Source organism: Microtus oregoni, unplaced genomic scaffold (genome assembly GCF_018167655.1).
Source record: "Microtus oregoni isolate MIOR12 unplaced genomic scaffold, Mior012 000062F_ref0000492, whole genome shotgun sequence".
In the NCBI taxonomy this organism is placed as follows: Eukaryota; Metazoa; Chordata; class Mammalia; order Rodentia; family Cricetidae; genus Microtus; species Microtus oregoni.
In genome coordinates this window covers 9,616,051-9,638,591 of record NW_024543872.1, presented here as the reverse complement: position 1 = coordinate 9,638,591, position 22,541 = coordinate 9,616,051, and the positions used below count along the sequence as shown (strand labels likewise).

The 22,541-nt window shown below is 39.0% G+C and overlaps 1 protein-coding gene and 1 pseudogene across 1 annotated transcript in view; one reads left to right on the top strand and one right to left on the bottom strand.

Moving 5' to 3' along the window:
* LOC121439650 (putative Polycomb group protein ASXL2) overlaps positions 1-22,541 on the bottom strand; it is a 78,707-nt gene that overhangs the window by 11,645 nt on the left and 44,521 nt on the right. Inside the window, exons 6-10 of the mRNA XM_041640209.1 lie at positions 20,211-20,326; positions 15,022-15,148; positions 13,878-14,021; positions 5,359-5,522; positions 1,249-1,345 (exon numbers count right to left, since the gene is read on the bottom strand). Coding sequence (XP_041496143.1) covers positions 1,249-1,345; positions 5,359-5,522; positions 13,878-14,021; positions 15,022-15,148; positions 20,211-20,326 — 648 coding nt within the window. The remainder of the gene's footprint in view (positions 1-1,248; positions 1,346-5,358; positions 5,523-13,877; positions 14,022-15,021; positions 15,149-20,210; positions 20,327-22,541) is intronic.
* On the top strand, positions 9,924-11,778 carry LOC121439598 (annotated as a pseudogene).

Below are 22,541 nucleotides of genomic sequence, written 5' to 3'. Positions count from 1 at the left end.
AAAGATAGAGCTAATGGGCCAAGCAGTGTTTTAAATAATATAGTTTCTGTGTGATTATTTCAGGGTTGAGCAGCCGGAAACCAACAAGCAGCCTCCTCCACCAGGCTGGCCTCAAAGTCACAGATATCTGCCTGCTTCTGTCTCAAGATGTGAGCTCTCACCATGCCTGCCTGCTCCCAGGCATGATGTTCATAGACCTGAAGCTGAAAGCAAGGCACCAATTAAATGCTTTTTTGTATAAGATGTCTTGGTCAGCTGGGCTGTGGTGGCACACCTTTAATCCCAGCACAAGAGGCAGGTGGAGAGTTTGAGGACAACCTGGTCTACACATTGAGTTCTAGGACAGGTTCCAAAGCTATAGAGAAACCATGTTGAAACAAACAAACACACAAGGGAGGGAGGGACAGAAAGAGAGAAGGAAGGAAGGAAGGAAGGAAGGAAGGAAGGGAAATAGATGATTTGGTCATGATTTTTTGTCAGGGCATTAGAAAAGTAACAAAGACAATAATGACAGACATCACACATAGTTCTAAGATCAATGATAGATAACACACAGAATACTCAAAACAGTAACTTTTAAAATGTTCTATTATTGCCTTCAGTAAATCTGTTAAACATACAAGGACAGGTGACCAAGACAAGTAATTCTTAAATGATGGTCCTTAAATGTTCCCTATTACTTCAAATGAGTGTATTCAACAATGTGTGGAATCAGTTGTTCCCTTACTGAAATTTCACAATCTGTCCAAACGTTTCACACAGAAGAAAAACCTGTTTGGAAAACTTCCTGACCTTCACTATAATGGCAGTTCCTGGTTGTCAACTTGACTACATCTGGATTTAACTAAGCTGGGCACAACAGTCAAGAATTTTTTTTTCTTAACTAATTCATTTGAAGTGGGAAGATCAACCATCAATCTGGGCCACACCTTTTGGTGGCAGCATATATAAAGGACTTGGGAAAAGGAAACTTTCGTTTTGTCTTCTTGCTCTTGCTGGCAAGTCTATTCCTTCACTGGCATTACAGCCTACTTTGGGATTCTGGAGTATACTGAAAATCAAATGGATTCTTAGACCTTCCATTGGTAGACAGCTGAACTAGCTGGACCACAGCAAGCCTTGCTAATAAACTCCCATTGTACACATTTATTCTCTAAATTTGGTTCCTTTAGAGAGTCCTAACTAACACATTCACCTTCCAAATCTGTTCCAGTACCTAGGCACACAAATCCTGGCAAGAACACTTACCTTCTGAGAGTCTTTCCTTCCAGCCCTGAGCTGCAGAAGTGAAGAACTCATTGTTAAGGGCTGAGCCATTTAATTTCATCAACCCATCTGGACCAACCTAGATCAAAGAGCAAGCCAGGGAAAATGATATGATATTCACTTCATGTTAATATGTGTACAAAGGTCAATCCTATAGAAATGTGGTGTCCTGGCACTGGGGAGACAGGGGCACCTCTGAATTAGAGGCCAGCCTAGTCTACAGAGTGAATTCCAGGACAGCAAAGGCTACATAGAGAAACCTTGCCCTTAAAAATTAAATAAATAAATAAATAAATACACAACAAAGACACCCACCCAAACATGGTTAGTTCATTTTTTACTGCTGTTTTTTTAAACCACATTATTTTTTCCATTAAAAAAAAAAACTAACAAAAACATTCTTTTCTCATGTATCTCTCTCTTCTCCTTTCTGTTTTCAGCTCCATTCCACAATGATGGAAAAAATATTCCTCATTGAATGATATTTAAATAAATGTATGTTTTCTTCTGAACAGAATTTATTATCTTCTTAACAGATCTGGGTTCAAATGATATATAACACACTCTAACTTTAGCTTTCTCATAGAGTACAATGTCTGTTCAAGTCAACTGGTCTATAGTTAGCTTCCCTGAAACTGCTGCATATTACTTCATGGGTTTAAATTAACGGTAAACATGCACTTTGTTACCAATGCTTTCCCATAATCAATAAAGCTGCAACAAATATCCTGGCAGATGAATACATTTATTGTTTTATTTCTTTGTTTGAAACAGGGTATTGTTGTGTAACCCAGGCTGGCCTTGAACTCACAGAAGTCTGCCTCCTAAGGGCTGGGATTAAAGGAGTATGCCATCTTGTCTAGCTGTACTAGTAATTTTCTTCTCCCTACCCCCCAAGACAGGGTTTCTCTGTGTAACAGTCAAGGTGTCCTGAAATTCAAAAAGACTGACTCTGCCTCCTGAGTGCTGGGAATAAAGGCGGGTGCCACCACACCCAGCTATTTCTAAGGTTGCACTCCTAGATCAAAATACAAGTAGTATGTAAGAAGATATTTATACTACTTACTGAAAAGGCTGAAGCTACAAACAATATATGAACATACAATTTGCTTTTCCTTGCAAACATGCATCAACACGTAATTTAATTTTTGTCAACATGGTAGGGTTGAAACGGTTGACGATTTTCCTGACTCCTGTGTACTCTGCTGTTGCTGCATGGTTATTAAACATGGAGGTCTGTGATGGTTCTCATCGCCTTCTTAGTTTTCTTTGTTTTCTATTTGGCTGCAATTTTATCAAACTGTAGGACATGGTTACTAATGTATTTCCCTTCATATATCTACTGAATTCATTTCTGATGCGTTGTTACAAAGCTTAAATTCTTTTTTTCTGGTAGGCTAGAGATGTATCTCAAGGATAGAGTACAAAATACTGGGAGACAAAATTTCTTATGTCTGTATTATGTGATATTTTGTTTGTGTTCTGACAAATAAAGCTTACCTGGAGATCATAGGGCAGAGCTAGCTACTAGTTAACCATAGAAGCTGGTCAGAGATGGCTCATACCTTTGATCACCATACTAAGGAGGTGGAGACAGGAAGTAATAAGGTGGGGTGGAGATAGGATTTCACCCCTTTTGGACAGAGGAACAGTAGAGGATGGAAGCAACTGGCTGCTGCTCCTGGTACTCCTGGATTAACAGTTCATATCTGTGTACGTGCTCACCCAGAATGTGCCATGACATCTGTGTGGAGGTCAGCTCTCTCCCTGCACTGTGGTGAGTCCTAGGGTTCAACTCAGGTTGTTAGGTTTGACTGTAAATTCTTTTACCCACTAAACCACAGGCCATGTGAAAATTTTTAATGAAAAAAAATTTCTAAATCTATACATCTAAAATCTGAATTACTTTCTATCTTTTTTTTTTTAAAAAAAACCATTTGACTCATATAAAATATACAGGAAAAAGTGTTACTCAAATCTTGTACAAAAATACTCTTGTTTACAAGCCTGATGGTGGTGGCATACACCTTTAATCCCAGTAGTAGAAAGGAAGAGGCAAGCGGGTTTCTCCCAATTCAAGGCCAGTTTGGTCTATAGCACTAGTTCCAGGAATGGCTCCAAAGCCACACAGAAAACTCCTGTCTTGACAAACTAAAACAAACAAACAAAACCTTTATTTATTTACAATACTTTCAACATAAACATTATCCACATTGAAAATATATGGTAACAACTTAAAGTACAAATTCACTTAATCTACTCAGTATCATTCATGTTGTTTATTGAATCCATAGCTCAAAGACTGACCAACTAGCTTCCTACCAAAAGTACACACAAACAAACTGACATTGTGGGAATGCCAATCTGGGTGAATTTGAACTAGAAAAATACTAGGGTCCCTTTTTTGAAAACTACACATGGCAGGAGATAGAAAAAGATGGCTAGTGGTTAAGAGAACTTTTTGCTCTTTCAGAGGACACAGGGTTCCAGCTCCCACATGGCAGCTTTGCACCATCATAATTCAGGGTGCTCTTCTGGCCATCTCAGGCATCAGGCACACATACACTGCACATACATGCATGCAAAATATCATAAACATAAAATCAAAAAAACCTTTAATACCATCACTACAACAACAAACCAGCTGTGGCAACCTTCTTGCAGAAAGGGTCAGCAGTGCATCTGAGAAAACAACATTAGACCTCCACAAATAGGTAGCAGTCATCTTTCATATACTACTAGCCTATTAGACTGCCAACAATTCTTCTTGGGGGGGGGTGGGAACAACACAAAACAGGACACGAAAACGTCCACAACAAGAAAAGAGACATGACAGCACCAGGTCTTTAAAAACATGCTGAAGCTTCAGTCTTCCACCAAGAATTAACTAGATGAATATCCTCCAAAGTAAATTTTTTTTTTCTTGAAAGAGATACAGCAGAGAATGCAACCATTAGGAACAGCTCTCCTTTAATCCCTATAGCTGGAAAAATACCTGATTGTCTGAATCATCCAAAAGGACTCATCACACATGCTAATTACAGAACTAAGAAAGCAAGTCTCAGAGAAAACAGACTTAGTGAACGCCTTTAATCCCAAAACTCAGGAGGCAGAGGCAAGCAGATCTGAGTTTTAGGCTAGACTGATCTACAGAGCAAGTTACAGGACAGCCTGGGCTACAAAGAGAAATCCTGTCTCAAAAACAAGAAAAGGAATAAAAAAAGAATAAGAACAAGAATGTCTTCAATTTGATTTGTCAACTAGCCATAATGATTTGTGCAGCTTACCTTTTAAGTCTCTTCCTATAAATGAGGCAACAAAGATAGTCTGCTACTAAACGCTAGGGAAAAGGCCTGCCTTTCATACTGAATTTGTTTTTGTTTTTTTTAATTGGTGGTACCTTATCTGGTATGTTTGTTCACAGCACATAAAAAGATACCTTAAAAAATCCTGAGAACTAGCCTGGCAGTGGGGGTGCACTTTAATCCCAGCACTGTGGGAGGCAGAGGCGGGTGGATATCTGTGAGTTCAAGGCCAGCCTGGTCTACAAGAGCTAGTTCCAGGACAGGTATCAAAAGCTACAGAGAAACCCTGTCTTGAAAATAAAATAAAAAGCCGGGCGGTGGTGGCGCACGCCTTTAATCCCAGCACTCGGGAGGCAGAGGCAGGCGGATCTCTGTGAGTTCTAGGCCAGCCTGGTCTACAAGAGCTAGTTCCAGGACAGGAACCAAAACCACAGAGAAACCCTGTCTCGAAAAACCAAAAAAAAAAAAAAAAGAAAGAAAGAAAATAAAATAAAATAAAAATAAAAAAAAAAACCAACTTGAGAACTAGACATGCTTGCCTAGCATGCACAAAGCCCTGCATTTTATCTCTAGCAACACATGTAATAGACATGGTAACACACATTTATAATCCTACACTCGGGAAGTAAACGAGTAAAGAGTGTAAGACAGCCTCAGCTACACAGTAAGTTTAAGTCCTGCCTAGAATACATGAGGTTCTATCTTGAAATCTTATGGAGTCCTAAAGTTGATGAATGCCAGAAGCCTCATTTAATCAGAAAACCCCCTGTGCTTTGACATAACGCACCTGTCGATCCACCTCTGGAAGCAGTAAAAGCAGGCGCTGCTGGCAATCTCCAGGAAGAAGTGAAAAGGTGTGCTTGTTAATTAGTGCGCGAAGATTAGTATTAACCAGAATGGAGTCGGGGGTCTCAACATCAATGTCAGCACATTTAGTCCTTTTCATTTGTCCTACGAAAAGTAGAAAACAGTAATTCATCACATGGCTCTCCTTTCACAGTTTTGGTTCTAACTATAGCTTATCTAAAGTAAAAAAGAAAGAAAATCAAAATTTAACAGTACACTTTGAAGAAATGAGAATTAAAGATCTCAGAAATGTAGTGTGTGTCACCCCCCACCCCACCCCGCCCAGACAGGGTTTCTCTGTAGATTTGGAGCCTATCCTGGAACTCGCTTTTGTAGACCAGGCTGGTCTTGAACTCAGAGATCAGCCTGCCTCTGCCTCCAGAGTGCTGGGATTAAAGGCGTGTGCCATCATCACCAAGCCCACCATCACACTTTCTTTATGAGAGATGACAAATACGAAGAATATTTCCTTTTATTGAAACAGAAAATCTGGCTGAGGAGATGGCACTATGGGTAGTGGGTAAAAAGACTTGACATGTAAACATAAGAATCTCAATTGCAGTATCCAGAACCTATTTAAAAGCTGCGTGTGGTAAGGTGTCTATCATCCCATGGCTCCTATAGAAAGATAGGCAGTAAAAACAGGAAGCTCACGGGCCAGCCAACCTGTGTTTGCAGTGGCAAGCAGTAGAAACCCTGCCTCACCACTAATTAGACTTGGTGTGTTTGAGAGGAAAAAAAAAGAAAAAAAAGAAAGCCATAAAATTGGGAGGGAAAAGTGTTAAAGGGTGACCAAGGGAAAGTTGGAGGGTCAACAGGATAGAAAGAATCAAAATATATGTATTTATATAAGTCTCAAATGAATAAATAAGAGGCGTGAGCCCTGTCTTACACAATGCAGACGGTAAGGACCATCACTTCAAACTTTCCTCTGACCTCCATAGAGGCACTATGATACATACATATTCACACATATGTACACAATCTTAACTAACACACACACACACACACACAGAGGACACTGAAAAACTTTTAAATAGAAAATCCAAGCCAGATGTGAGGGTACATGCTTGTAATCCCAACATTTAAAAGGCAGAGGCAGAAATACCTGAAGTTCAAGGCAACCTTGAGTACCAAGTAAGCATGGGCTGCATTTTTGTTTAAAAAAAAAAAAAAGCAACAACTTGAAATATATACACACAGAGAGATTTGAGTACACAAAGATTAGTAGTACTAATTAAATGCAGTGTTTTGGTTTTGTACATTTTTATACATTTTACTATTTTCACTGAATCTCATTTTTATCTTGCTATCTTCCATCTTTCCATCATTAGTTCTCATTTCGTAAATTAAATCTTGCAATAAAATTTGGGATTAAAAAATAAAAATGCAACTTAATGTAAATAAAAACTGGTTTCTATTTTTAAAAAAGGCAAACATAGTAATACAGGAATAGGAGGTATGTAGAAATACAGAAAAAAATTTAAATATTTCTGGTGGAACTGAAATTTACGCCATAATCTTAAAGAGAATTTGTAATACCTAACAAATTTAAAACATTGTGTGTACATTTGTGTGTTGGAGGGTATTAAGCCACAGAGCGTATATGGAGGTCAGGGACAACTTTCACAAGTTGATTCTCTCCTTCTACCATTTGGATGCTAGGGGTCAAATTTAGGTTGTCGGTCTTGGCAGCAAGTGTTCTTAGCCGCTGAGTCATTTACCTGGCCCCTGACAAACTTATACACTTGTATAGAGATATTTCTTCAATCCTTGGTGTAAGTACCCACTAGCTCCTGGCTGAAGTACAAGGAAAGTCACTCTCAGGAAAGAATTTTCCTCAAATCAGGCCCTCAGGAGTCCTAGAAATTAAAATCCAACACAATCACAAAAATTATCCAATAAATTATAAAGAATGCCACTATGAATGTCATTAGAATTCAGAAACAACAGATTTATACTTAGACATATCTCATTTGGAAAACATAATACAGAGTAGCTATTTGTAAATAAATCAAGAAATAGCAAATGGAAACAACAATCAAGAACAAACAGACTGCTGGGCGATGGTGGCGCACGCCTTTAATCCCAGCACTCGGGAGGCAGAGGCAGGCGGATCTCTATGAGTTCGAGACCAGCCTGGTCTACAGAGCTAGTTCCAGGACAGGCTCCAAAGCCACAGAGAAACCCTGTCTCGAACACCCCCCCCCCCCAAAAAAAAAAGAACAAACAGACTTTAAAAAGAAGCAGGACTAGTATAGCAGCTAACACCTGTGACCCCAGCACTTGGACAATAAAAGCATGAAGATCATTAAGGTTTTCCGCCACTGCATGGCGAACTCAAGGCCTGGCCATATCCCACACAGAGAGAGACTTAAGAGACTGGGGGAAAGGGAGCTAGGGAGAGGGCTTAGTAGTTAGGAGCACAGGATGTCCTTCCCAGGGGACATGGGTTCAATTACCAGCACCCACACGACAGCTTCCAACTGTCTATAACTCCAAGATCTAATACCCTCACAAAGACCTATACCAGTGCACATACAATAAAAATAATTAGCCGGGCAGTGGTGGCGCACGCCTTTAATCCCAGCACTCGGGAGGCAGAGGCAGGTGGATCTCTTGGAGTTCGAGGCCAGCCTGGTCTACAAGAGCTAGTTCCAGGACAGGCACCAAAGCTACAGAGAAACCCTGTCTCGAAAAAACCAAAAAAGCCGGTTGTGGTGGCGCACGCCGGTAGGATTTGCTGAAGGAGGCAGAGGCAGGAGGATCACGAGTTCGAGGCCAGCCTGGGCTACACATTGGGGGCTGGAGAGATGGCTCAGTGGTTAAGAGCATTGCCTGTTCTTCCAAAGGTCCTGAGTTCAATTCCCAGCAACCACATGGTGGCTCACAACCATCTGTAATGAGGTCTGGTGCCCTCTTCTGGCCTGCAGACATATACACGGACAGAATATTGTATACATAATAAATAAATATTTAAAAAAAAAAAAAAAAAAAAAAAAGAAAAAACCAAAAAATATAAAATAAAATAAATAAAAATAATTAAAAAAAGATAATGAGAAAGGGCAAAATTTAAATAAGTTTTAATAAATGTCTCTCAAAAAACCCCAGCAATATCAAAGATGAGTAACAGAAATCAGGCACGGAGGTGTTCATTTGTAACCCCAACAATTGACATGGCATTTGGACAAAGCTGTGGCCTAACAAAGAGAAAAGGATTTTTACTATCTATACATCCGATAAAGGGTTAATACCCAAAATATAATCAAGACACTTGATTTAAAAAAAAAAAAGGCAACCTATCTGGGCAGTGGTGGCAAATACCTTTAATCTCAGTTATTAAAAATCAAAGGCAGGTGGGTCTCTGTGAGTTCCAGGCCAGCCTGGCTTACGGAGAGAGTTCAAGAGCAGCCAAGGATACACAAAGAAACTGTCTTGAAAATCCAAACTAGACCAAACCAAAAAATAACCCAAATGGCCCCCAAAGGGAATGGCACTGTTAGGAGGTGAGGCCTTGTGGATGAAGTATGTCGCCGTAGGGGTGGGCTTTGAGGTCTCTTGTTTAAGTTTCCCTCAGTGACTGTTCAGATGACTTCCTGTAGCCTGCAAGACTCTGAGCTACCAGCACCAAACCTACCTGCCTGCTGCCATGCTCCCTGTTGTAATGATACTAAACTGAACCTTTGAAATTATAAGCAAGCTGCCGATTAAATATTTCCTTTTGCTGTGGTCGTGGTGTCTCTTCACAGCAAAAAAAACCCTAAGACAAAATCTAAACAGAAAATTCTCAATAAAGACAGAGGCTGAGAAACATTTAAACGATATCCTTAGCCACCAAGGAAATGAAAACCAAAACTACTTTGGGATTCCACCTTACACCTGTCAGAATGGTTAAGATCAATAATACAAGTGACAACTCTCACTGGTGAGGATGTGGAATTAGGGAAACACTCATCCATTGCTGGTGGAAGAGCACTTATATAGCCACTGTGGAAATCAGTGTGGTGGCTCCTCAGAAAGTTGGAAATCAACCTAACTCAGATCTAACTGTATCATTCTTTGGACATGTACCCAAAGGATGCTCTATCCTACCACAGAGATACTTGCACAACCATGCTCATGATAACTCTATTCAAAGTAGCAATAAATCGGAAAACACCTAGATGTCCCTCAACAGAATGGATAAAGAAAATGTGAGACATTTATACAATGGAGTATTACTCAGCTCTTTAAAAAAAAAAAAAGTGTGTGGTGGGGGAGAGGGCAGAAGGTGCTGGAAGTGCTCACTCTCTGCAGGGAACCAGAACACGGCCTCTTGCCCCCTCCCTCCAATTAGCCCCTCCCTCCAGTTGGGGCTGCAGTTGGTGCAGCTGCCCCAGGCTGCCCTGGGAAAGGTCCTGTAACAAGAGGTGGGAGGTGTGCTGAGTCCTGAAGACAGACAGACAAACAGACAGACAGAGACACAGACACACACAGACACACACACACACACACAGCCGGGCAATGATGGTAACGTATTCGAGGAAACAGCAGAGACTCAGTGATGGCTGTCACAACTGGAAGGGAGACTCTCAGCCTTTCCATGTTCTTTAAGTGTTCGGCAAAGAGTCACTCCAGTAGTGGTGATCACAGACATGAAAAGAAAGATCCTTCACCACCGAATAAAATGTTGCGGAGATCTATCTGACAGTCCTGAAAACAAATACAGTGACATCACAGGTCACAGCAAGGCCAAAAATGTGCATACTCAAAGAGTTAGAGAAAGGGAAGGTGGGACCAGTTACTCGCCACAAGAAAATTCACACAACCACAGTGCTCTTCATAGTTCAAATTCACATTTTTCTAATTCAAGCAATAATCCAAGCAAAACTTCAGATGCACCTTATGATTCTGCAGATGACCAGTCTGAGCATGTTAGCTCTTCTGGAAAAAATATTACTACAATTGCCGCACAGAAGTATCACAGTGGGAAAAAACAAAAGTGTGGCTTGAAAGAAAACAGAGACAAAAAGAAGCAAATAAGTTGGCAGTTAATTGTTTCCCAAAAGATAGGGATTACAGAAGAGGTGATGCAAGCAACAGCCACCAGTGGGATGGAAGACAAGCATTCCAGCGATGCCAGCAGTTTGCTCCCACAGAATATTTTGTCTCAAACAAGCAGACACAATGACAAAGACTACAGACTGCCAAGAGCAGAGACTCACAGTAGCTCTACACCAGTGGTTCATCCAACCACTACCCCAAGCACTGTTCCTTCTAGTCCATTTGCACTTCAGCCTGGATCACCAGCCAAAGAAATCATTTGATGCTAATGGAGCATCTACTCTACCAAAACTGCCTACATCCGCAGCTTCTGTCCCTGCACAGAAAACAGAGAGAAAAGAATCTGCTCCAGGAGACAAATCAGTATCACATTCTTGCACAACTCCTTCCACATCTTCACCTCCAACATTTGCTTCGAAAGTACCTGTTTCTCCTGTTCCACAATCACCAATACCTCCTTTACTTCAGGACCCAAATCTTAGACAGTTGCTTCTTGCTTTACAAGCCATGCTACCTACAGTTTAGTAATTCTAATGTGGATATATCCAAAATAAATGAAGTTCTTACAGCAGCTTTCCTGCAGTCTGTCATCCACAAGTTTCTTACTGCTGGACCATCTGCCTTCAACATCACCTCTCTGATTTCTCAAGCTGCCCAGCTCTCTACACAAGCCCAGCCATCTAATCAGTCTCCAAGGTCTCTAACGTCCAATGCCTCATCCCCAAGATCCTATGTGTCTCCAAGAATAAGCACACCTCAGGCTAACACAGTCCCTATCAAACCTTTGATTAGTACTCCACCTGTTTCATCACAGCCAAAGGTTAGTACTCTAGTAGTTAAGCAAGGACTGGTGTCACAGGAAGCCACACAACAGCCTAAAACTGCTGACAAGCAGCAGGGCCGTGAGCCTGTCTCTCCTTGAAGTCTTCAGCGCTTAAGCAGCCAGATAAGCCCATCATTTGGTCCAAATCATACTTCCAGTAGTAATGTATCAAATGCAACAGTTATATCACAGAATACATCTGCTCAGCCTGTGTGTCCATTAACACCTACACTAGCAGCACACTTCAATGATAATCTCATAAAACATGTTCAAGGGTGGCCTGCGGACCATGCAGAAAAACAGGCATCAAGATTGCGTGAAGAAGCCCATAATATGGGAAGTGTTCAGAAATATATACTGAATTAAAAAATTAGTTCGAGCATGTGAAATTCAAGCAACTTTGCAAGAGCGGAGGATACTGTTTTGGGGACAACAAATAAAGGAACTCGAAAAGCTAAAAATCAGAATTCCTTCATGGTTAGAAGATGTGAATAATTGCACATGATATCCTACAGGAACTGTAAATCTCTTGCCTAGTCATAACATTGAGCTGCATTAAGTGGACCTTTAAGCTGGGCAAATGAAATAACAAGGAGACAGGAATCTGTGATAGTCAACTCAGGGGACAAATACAAGATTGATTTGTAAAACCCTTGAAATGTAGATTTCTTGTAGATGTATCTTCATGTTTTAAGTATGTTTTGTAGAGTGAAGCCACAGGAAGCCATGTGTAACAGAGCTTAGACATCCAAAACTAATCAATGCCAAGGTGGCTAAATACCTGGCCTTTTACATGAAAACCTGTCTGCAAAATTAAAGAAAGAAAAAATTTGGGGAGTTAATTTATCATTCAGAAATCTTACATTTTCAAAAATCCAGTGCAAGCGCCAGGCGATCTGTGTCTAAGGATACAATTTTGGGCAGTGTACAAATATCCTGAGACAACTGTTCTGCACTTGGACCTGATCAGGAGCAGTGCTGCTCCATTTGTTCTGCGCAAAATAAAATACAAGTTCTAGTATATTAGATTAGCAAAAGCAAAAAATAGTAAGATCAGAGACTATCACAAAGAATTAAAAATACCAGCCAATTAAATACTGTTTGCAGAGAAATATACAAGAACAAGGGCACACAAATAAATAGGCATACCAGGCGAAATCTAACCAAACAAAACACTTATCAGTGATTGATAAAGTAAATAATAATGAGGAATTCATCAGGAAGATCTTACTTTACTTTTGTGGCTAGGATCTTGCTATATACATACACGGCAGGCCTAGTATATAATTCAGGCTGAACTGTAAGTGACCAATAGATCAACTTAAACAAGAAAACATTTAACACAAAATAGCTTTAAATACTTAAAGGCCAGCGCAGAGTGGTTCATGTCTATAACCCCAACATCTAGAATGCTGAGGGAGGAAGGTCACAAGCTCAAAGCTAGGCTGAGACACTTCTCTTACACACAAATCATGAGTTTGTGTGGGGCCGACGGCCACAATGGGACACGCCCTCACACAGAGCACATTTTAGCATATCTTGTGCAATCATTAACCAAGCTCACCCAAACCAAACATTTAAAAGGATGCACTGCTGCATGGTGGTGGCACACATCTTTAATCCCAGAACTCAGGAGGCAGGCAGGTGATCTCTGAGTTTGAGGCCAACCTGGTATTCAGAGTAAATTCCAGGACAGCCAAGGATACACAGAGAAACTTTGTCTCAAAAAAACCAAAACAAGCTGGGCGGTGGTAGCGCACACCTTTAATACCAGCACTTGGGAGGCAGAGGCAGGCGGATCTCTGTGAGTTCGAGGCCAGCCTGGTCTACAAGAGCTAGTTCCAGGACCGGAACCAAAAAGCTACGGTGAAACCCTGTCTCGAAAAGCCAAAAAAAAAAAAACAAAAAAAAAAAAACAAAAAACAAAACAAACAAAAACCAAAAACAAGCATTATTTTTAATTTAAATTATGTGTATGCACGTGTTTGTGTGTGCATCAGTACAGGAGAAGCCAGAGGAGGGAATTAGGTCCCTGAGAGCTGGAGTACTTTGAAAGTAGTGAGATGAGTTGGGAGCCGAACTCTGAAAAAGCAGTATAGGCTCTCAACTCCTAAGCCATCACTTCAATCACTTTGACCACAGGGTTCATTATTTTAGAATAATAACCTTGAATCAATATATTCAGAATTCACTGAACAAGCAGGACTTCAACAGTGTTAAGCCTAGAAGAGAACTTCTCCGTGTATTTCAAATAATGCCAAGAGTAACGATTACCACAGTAACAGCAGCTGCAAACTTATGAAGGGTTACTAGGTGCAAGGCACTATTCTGAGCATTTATTTCTATTAACTTGCTCACAGGCAGATCTCTGTGAGGTTGAGGCCAGCCTGGTCTACAAGAACAAAAACCCGGTCTCAAAACAACAACAATAACAACAAGAAAATAACACAGAGAAAAAAAAAAAAGAAATTATGCCTGACTTTTTAAAATAAAATTAAAAATTTACAATAAACTCAAGCAAGTAGCTGATGAATTTTAAGCATACTGTGAACACATCGCTGCACTGAAAACGTAGTCTTTGTAAACTAACTTACTTGTGTGAAGTCTGTCAGACCTCTGGAAAGACTTCTTCCCCAAGCCTAGAAGAGAACTGTCCACTTTCACTGAGGGAGAAAAGCTGGAGTTTGAGTTCTGGGGACTGCTTGACTGTCCATCAGATTGCTTTCCTTCCCATAGGGCTAGGAGAAAAAAATATTGAAGATGGGTAACACTGGGATTCATAAACAAAAGTCCACCAAGGGGATAGCAAGACAGCCTGACTTATCACATGTAGAAGAAAAGTGACTCCTTCAAGTCAGCCCCAGACTTCCACATGCAGTTGCTCCCCAGATAACAATAAACCTAATAATTAATAAGATAAAATAAAAACATTCAGACCATTATTCCGTGGAAATAAATGAAGAAATGTAGGTCTCTTGAAAGCTTTATAAATAAAATCCATTACATCTTCTCTCACATTATTAATCTCTATTCACAAATGCTTTTCTAACAAAAATGAAAATATCTCCAAGACTAAGACCACTAGCAGTCGCTAGAATCAGCTTATGGTATTCAGGTGAATTATATAAAGCAAAACAAAGCTAAAAACAAAAGCAACAACAAATACCAAGTTTATGTAAACATAGCCAACAGAAATTAAAGAGTAGATATTTTTAGAAAGCCTACATAGTTAATTTTTAACTTTTATGTTTAAAATTTTTTTGATTTTGTGTATGAGTGTTTTGTTTGCGTGTATGTTATTGCCCCACCAGAATGCTCAGTGTCCTCAGACACCAGAAGATGAAATCAGATCAGTATACATTCTTACTGACTGAGCCATTTCTCCAGCCCCATCTTCATATTTTAAACGAGAGCATTTAAAATGTAACAAGTTCACTTTGAGGCTGCATGGAAGGCTAAGTCAAAAAAACCTACTTGTTGCATACATTTGCCTAAGGACCAAGTTTCTCTGTATAGCATTGGCTGTCCTTGCCTCTGCCTCCCATTGCTGAGATTGAAGGTTTGCACACCACCTTATCCTAGGATCTATATCAGTTTTGTGGCAGCAGAAAGATAATGCTAGGAAAAGAACAATTTAAAAGTAGACAGTACAGTAAAATAACTTACAATATCAAAATTTCAGATAATCTGGGAGAAAAAAAATTCCACTGGGGAGGGGAGATTAGTCAAACTGCCTACCAGGTTTGGCAGGTAGAGAGTCACTGGCTGCTTTGACAGTCTTGAGAGAGAGGTGTTGATTGGAGATGGACATGCTTGACCTGCATTGCTGCTGCTGCTGCTTCTTCTGTTGTTGCTGCTTCAGGGCCTATAAAGAAAAACTGGCAGTAAGAAATAAGCAAACTGGTTTACATTAAAAGTGAGTGACATCAGTTATGGCGAGAACTTACTCTGACATCTATTCAATACGAAAAAAACCCTAAATTTAACAAAACTGACACAAGGACTAAGTGACCTACAGAATTTGGGTACTTTGGGGGGAGGCCAAGATTATTCCATTATATGTAGCTGTAAGAAAAAAATCATTAATTTTTTTTCAGAACTTAAAAATCAGCAGTAAGGCAAGGAAATTACAATCTTATTAGAGAATTACATAATTTCATAATTTCTCGAAAGAGAATTCTAAGTCATGTACCAGTAAGCTTAATTTGCACTAATTCTATGAAAAAGGCAACTATTTGTATTATTTATGACTCACAGACCTAACATTTTAATAAGTATTTAAATTTCCCTGAGTAAGAGCAAAGAGACTTGCCTAAATGATAATGTCTTAGTTATTTACAGCAATGAAATGAAGAGTGAAAAGGACACTGTAATTAGGTTCTGATAACAACAGTTAGTTGCTTCTGGACATTGTAGGTCATTTTTCTTCTTTTAACAGAGGTAGCATGATATTATTTAGAATGACCATTAAAAGAAAGAAAGAAGGCCTGTGAGATGGCTCAATGGGTAAAAGAACCAATCTCCAAACCCAGATATCAGAGTTGGATCCCTAGGACCCAGAGTCGAAGAAAAGTGGCTCCCAAAAATTGTTCTCCGACTTCCACGTGCTAAGGCACAGACACTCACATAAAATGAAAAGAATTACTAACAAAAATTCCCTCTTCCAAATTTTACAAACTGGATTTAAACTGTGGAGACATGAACATGCACCCATATTCATGTGCCCATAGACATGGAGACAAGTATACAGCCATACTCACGGGTATAGTGTAGAGACGTAAACATGCACCCACGTCCGTGCTTACGTACATATAAAGTATGGAGACATGAATGTGCATCCACATCAGTGCAACCACAGATATGGAGACATATATACATACACATGATCACCACACACACACACACGCACGCACGCACGCACGCACGCACGCATAAAAAGGGCTGGGGGGATGGCTCAGAAGGTAAGGACACTTCTTGCTCTTGCAGAGAATGCACGTTCAATTCCCAACGTCACTATGGCAGATCACAACTGTGTGTGTGGCCATTGGTTCTGGTCCTGCAAACAACTTGTAATAAAAGAACTTTTAAATACTTTAAATTTCACGTAATTTAAAATGTTTATGGACTCTGAGCCAGGAATTATGACACACACCCTAAATAATAGTTCTCGGGAGGCACAGGCAGGAGAACCTCTGTGAGTTTCAGAGCAGTCAGCACGATACAATAACATTTAGTCTCAAAAAATTTCAAATTGTGAGTTCTAATCATTCATAAAAAACAACCTGTTTACTGACCAGGCTTCCAGATACTCTGATAGGATGGTTCAAAGAAAATCTGGGGCCAATGGGTTAACCATTCAGCAATGGTCTTTCGTATTTATATATGTGTATTCGTGGAGAACAAAAGTCAACATCAATGTCTTTTCTAACAGAGTCCTTCAATTTTCAAGGCAGGTTCTCTCACTATGCCCAGAGATCACTGCACTGATCCATCTAGACTAAATGGCCTACAATTCACAGAATTACCAATTCTGCATCCCTAGTCAGGTGATTACAGACAAAAAATGCCATGTATAACTTTTACATGGTTACTTGTACATGACCTACTGTGCCAACTGTGCAGCCTCTATCAGGGGTCCTTCTTTTAAAAGATTTATTTTTATGTGTATGTGTGTTTTGCCTCCGTGTCTGTATACTGTGTGCATGCAGTGCCCAACGGGGCCAGCAGAGGTCACTGGATTCCTGGGACTGAAATTATAGACAGTTACGGGATGATAACCAGTGAGCAAACAAACCAGGTCCTTTGGAAGATCTGCCAGAGCTCTTAACCCTTGAGCCATCTCTCCAGACCCTAAAACATTTTAAGATTCAATTACTTAATTTTATGCATGTATCTAAGTATGTGACATGTTTGTGCATGTCTCTGCAGAGGTGAAAATGAATCAGACCACTGGAATTGAAGCTAAACTATAAGTAATCTGATACAGGTTCTGAAAACCAAACCAAGGTCTTCTATTAGAGGAGAAAACACTCTTAATCAACGAGCCATTATCTCCAAACCCTTTATTTTTATATTAGTTCTAGGTAAGATATGTGTTTGTGCCCTGACTACACCACCTGTTAGGATCAGCAGAGGACTATGAATCCCTGAGCTAAAAAAAGGATAAGCAATCGTCAGCCCATTGTGGGAACTGGGAACTGAAATTGTGTCTTCTGTTAGAACAGCATCCTTTCGGTGATTTCTTCATCTCTTAACTGCATAGAACAACCTTTTACAGCATAAGCTTCTAATGCTCTACAACTGTCCATCTTATAGACAAAAATGTTTATACAACCCCTAACTAATTCATCTTAGACAGATGTGAACAAATATGTGCAGTATCTACATATAACATATAAGTTAGGCCTGGTTTTAACTATTACAAACTTTTATACAAATATTTTTATGTGTATCTTTCTATAACATGAGTTAAAATGTTTAATTGAATGTTCTCAGAGCATGTACATTTAAAATTTAATAGATAGTGCAAAATTTTCTTCAATAAGGTTATAGTGGCTGGATATATAGCTCAGAGGCAGAGTACTTGCCTACCATTCACAGTCCTTCATTCAGTCATTCATACTTAATGATTAAATGTTTTTTTACTACAGTATATCAATATAGAAGCAACAATTTTCACCATACTTGTCATTTTCTGATTATAATAAAATTTCTTACTCATACCAAATCATGAGAAGAAAAATGGTGTTATTCAAAGTTTTCCTAGTTACTTGTAAGTTTGTATTTATTGATCACTCGCTGCTTCTTGGAGGGAGCTGCTAGGCAGTACCTTGCTCTATAACCCAGGGTGCCTTGAAATTAGGATCTTCCTGCCTGAGCTTCCTGAGTACTTGGATTATATGACTATGCTGCCAGACAAAGCATTTCAAGAAAAAAAGAGAGAGAGAACAAAGGTGGATGGAGGGACACAACAGCCTGGAAAACATATTGAGCCAATCCAACCAATACAGCAAGGTGTTATCTCAAAACAAAAGCAATCCAAAGTCAGCTCTTTGAAAATTCAAAAAAAAAAAAAAAACTTAACTAGCAATTAATATTGGGAAGAAATAAATGAACAAGGATAAACAAAAAACAAAGGATAACTTTACAGAGTATATGCAATAATCAAGTAAAAAGAAAATTTTACTTCTTTTTATAACAAACAGACATTAATTAATTAATTATAGAGTTGGGGGTGGGAGGGCATAGAAATGGAAGTCAGGAACCACTCCAGGGAGGTAGTTTTCTTTTCCACCATGTGGGTTCCAGGAATGTGAACACAGATTTTCAAGTTTAGGAATAAGTGCCTTTACCCACTGAGCAACCTCACTAGCCCAGAAATGGTCCATTTTCTAACAAAAATCTCCAAAATTGATTCAAAAACAGGAAAACCAATAGTCTATTATTTTATTAGACAACAAAGCACAGTATAATGTAAGGAATATAATTCTTCAATATTATTTTTCCAACCTAGGGAGGAAAGATAATGTCTACAACTTTCTCCCCAAATCGAGAATAAAATATACAACTACACAGTTTATGTTAATGACGGGTGAAATTTCCTCATTTCAAAATGCACTAGAAAACGATAGATAGATAGATAGATAGATAGATAGATAGATAGATAGATAGTTAGATAGATATAGACAGACAGACAGACACCTGTTGCTACTTTATAGCCCACATTGATTTCAAATGCTTCTCTCCCTACCTCGGCCTCCAATGTGATAGGCAATGTGATAGAATTACAGATGTGTGCTACAAAATATTTGTTTCTTGGTTTTATCAAGGCAAGAGTTTTGCTGTGTAGTAGCCCTGACTGTCCTGGAACTCACTTTGTTCCAGGCTGGCCTCAAACTCATAGACATCTGCCTGCTTCTGCCTCAAAAGTAGTGCTGGGACTAAAGGTGTGTTACATCATGCCTGATTTTGAAATATATATCCTATGTAAAGAATAAACATATAAGTTCTATTCTATACTTCCAATTAGTATAATATTAAGAAAGTTAACAATGATTCTATATATTAGATTAATAGTAAACAATCTACTGAATCATTATAAGATCCAACCAACCTGAGGATGGGGACTGTGACTCAGTGTGAGAAGCATTTACTTACTGTGTAATGCTACGAGTTTCATCCCCAGTCCCCTATAACAATTACCAGACTAGACATAAGAAAAGCCCTGAAAATTTAAACACCTATTCATGATTCAGGTCATGCACTTTAAGTAGGAAAAAAATCTTGAGTCTTCAAAAACATCTTTAAAAGGATTTACCAAAACCCTACACACAATGGGTGATAAACATAGAGCATAAAAATTACTAGCAGCAAATTAGCAGATTGTTGACATTTACCATGTAAAGAAATGAATCTAAATGCTTTTAATAAGTTTTGAGAAATTAACAGAAGAGTTGATGCAGTGTTTTATTGAAACAGGATTTTGATACATCATTGTTCATTATACAACAGAACTAAAGGTATGAACTGTAGAAGGAGCTGTGGGCTGTGTTCCTTCTACACAGCTCCTGGCCGCCTGGCTAGCTTATGCCCCAAAATAACAACACACAGACTGTCTGAGGCGTCTTATCTCACTTCCTCTTCCTCCCCGCATTCTGTTCTGTTTACTCCACCCACCTATGTTCTAACCTATCAGGGCCAAGCAGTTTCTTTATTAATTAACCAATGACCTTCCTCCATCAGTGAACCACCATGTGGCTCATTTTACCAAGACAGGATCTCTCTGTGAAGCTGTCATTCTGTAGACTGGGCTAACCTCTGCCTCTTGAATGTTGAGATTATAAAGCACAGACCACCACCGCCTGGCTTTCATAACTATTCTTAACTGGAAAGATTATTTTTCTGATAAAGACAGACTTAACAATTACCTGCTTTAATGCCTTCTTGCTGTGCTTCTGTGATGGAGAAATGACTTTACTTGCTGGAATGGTGGGTGATGGGCAGCCCGACTGGGGAGAGGATGGCTGTGACAGTCTAGATGATACTAGAGGAAAATTGACAAGGAAAAATTGTGTTATCAAGAATTTATATCAAGCACCACTCCTTCCCCAGATCATATGCTGCTACCTGTTAAGAACTGTGACCAAACACTTTAGGGAAGGTTCTTCTCTTTGGAGTTGTCCTGCAAACAGTCTCCCTTTTCACTTTATTTCCTCAGAAAGTTCTAGTGTAGGATGATAGGATGGGGAAGGGGTGAGTATTAGTATATATTACTTCTCATTGTAATATATTAGAAGTGATTAAAGAAGCAGGAAGTCATGTATAAATCATGTTATCAATTTAGAACTAGAAAAAGGTCTAAGGATCTCTGTAGTACCTACAGTCCTAAAGTAAACTTGAAGGTAAATAATGAAAACACAACATAGTGGAAAGTTGTGACAAAGTTTATATTGAAGACAATACTGCCATTTCCACTTCAAAATTCTTCCATTGTTTAACCCTGTTGGTTCTTACCTCATGTCACAAGTTTTAGGTTTATCTGTACAAAGGGATTTTCAAGATTTCTCTACTGGAAACAACCACTTACTTTCTATGTCGTCATTATCTGTTTTGTATACACTACATATACAAAATGAGTACATTTTAATGTTTATATGCATGCAATGCCTGGTATCCAGAGTACAGAAGAGGGTATGGAATCCCCTGGAATGAGGTTAAAGAGAGTTGTGAGGTGCCATGGGGGTGCTAGATATCAAACCTGGGCCCTGTGGAAGAGCAGCCAGTACTCTAGAGTGAACAATCTCTCCAGCCCCATTTATTAAAAAAAAAAAAAGTGTGCATGTGTGTGTGTGCGCGCGTGCACACGCGTACATCTGAAGGCAGTGCCCATGGAAGTCAAAAGAGAGTATCAGATCCTCTAGTGATGGTAGCACTGTGAGCTGCCCAGTGTGGATGCTGGGTACCAAACTCATGTCTTCTACAAGTCCAATGAATACATTTTGTTAGTTAAGGAGAAAGATAAAAATTATTGGTTCAGACAAACTCATGTGAGAGCAAGGAAATGCTATTTGAGCCAGGAACAACCTTGAGATGACTCTTGAAGAATACACATTGCCTAATGTCTTCTTTTAAAATACTTGACATGAAAGCATTTATAGCAAAATAGTATTATATGGTTAAAACCATGAAGTATGTATCTATCTGATACAAAAATAAGAAATATACATACTAAAACATACAATGCCCAGAGTATAACATACCACATTACTCTCAAATGTCCTAATATTAATACAATTTAACTTTGGTTTTGTATCCTCATCTTCATAAATGTCATGTTTATGTATATGGAAGGAAATTGATATACAATCAGTTTGATGCTAAAATAAAACAGAAAAAAAACCCAAGCACTTATAATCTACTACTACAAAAAAAATTAAGCTAAACAGTAAGAGATGGCTCAGAAGTAAACAATTGAACAACAGAAAGAAAATATATCCTCAATGTGTTATTAGATGTTGACAAATTATAAAATAAGAGGTAAAAGAAATTATGTTCATTAGACTGTTGAAAGTGTACAATTCATATTTGCAAAACTATAAAACCATTACCACCATCAATTTTCATCATCCTGCCCCAAAGAGAACATTTGTTAGCTGTCCACTGTTCTACACTTCCACTTTGCACCTAATCCTAGCCGACTACTTACCTCCTATTTGTCTCTATAGATCTATCTAAATTCTGTTTGATATGATGGAATAATACACTTTTGTGTGTGAATTTGTTTTCAAATACCAAGATCTTTTGAAGGTTCATTTATTATATTCTGACAAGAATACTTCATTTCATGATTGAATAATTAACTATTACATGCATATATCACATTTTGTTTATATTCACGAAATAGTGAATTTCTCACTTTTACTCAATAACGATATTGTGAATAACATTCTGTTTGTGTATATAATGGCAAGTGGGATTGCCCCTGCCTTTCTTTATTTTTTGAGAAATAGACTTACACTATAGCCTAGATTTCACTTTGTAGTTTAACTCGTAGAAATTTTCCTGAGATTATAGGTGTGTACCAACCTGCTTGGTTCAGCTTCTTAAACATTCTTTCCTGCTCTCCCTCCTTTTGAATAACTCCATGTTTTGCTTATTTATTTGTTTTTTGTGGGTTTTTTTCTTATTGGGTTTGCATGTTTGCTCTGACTTTTGCTTTTTTGTCTTCTATGGTTTTCTGGGGGTGGGGGCGAATATGA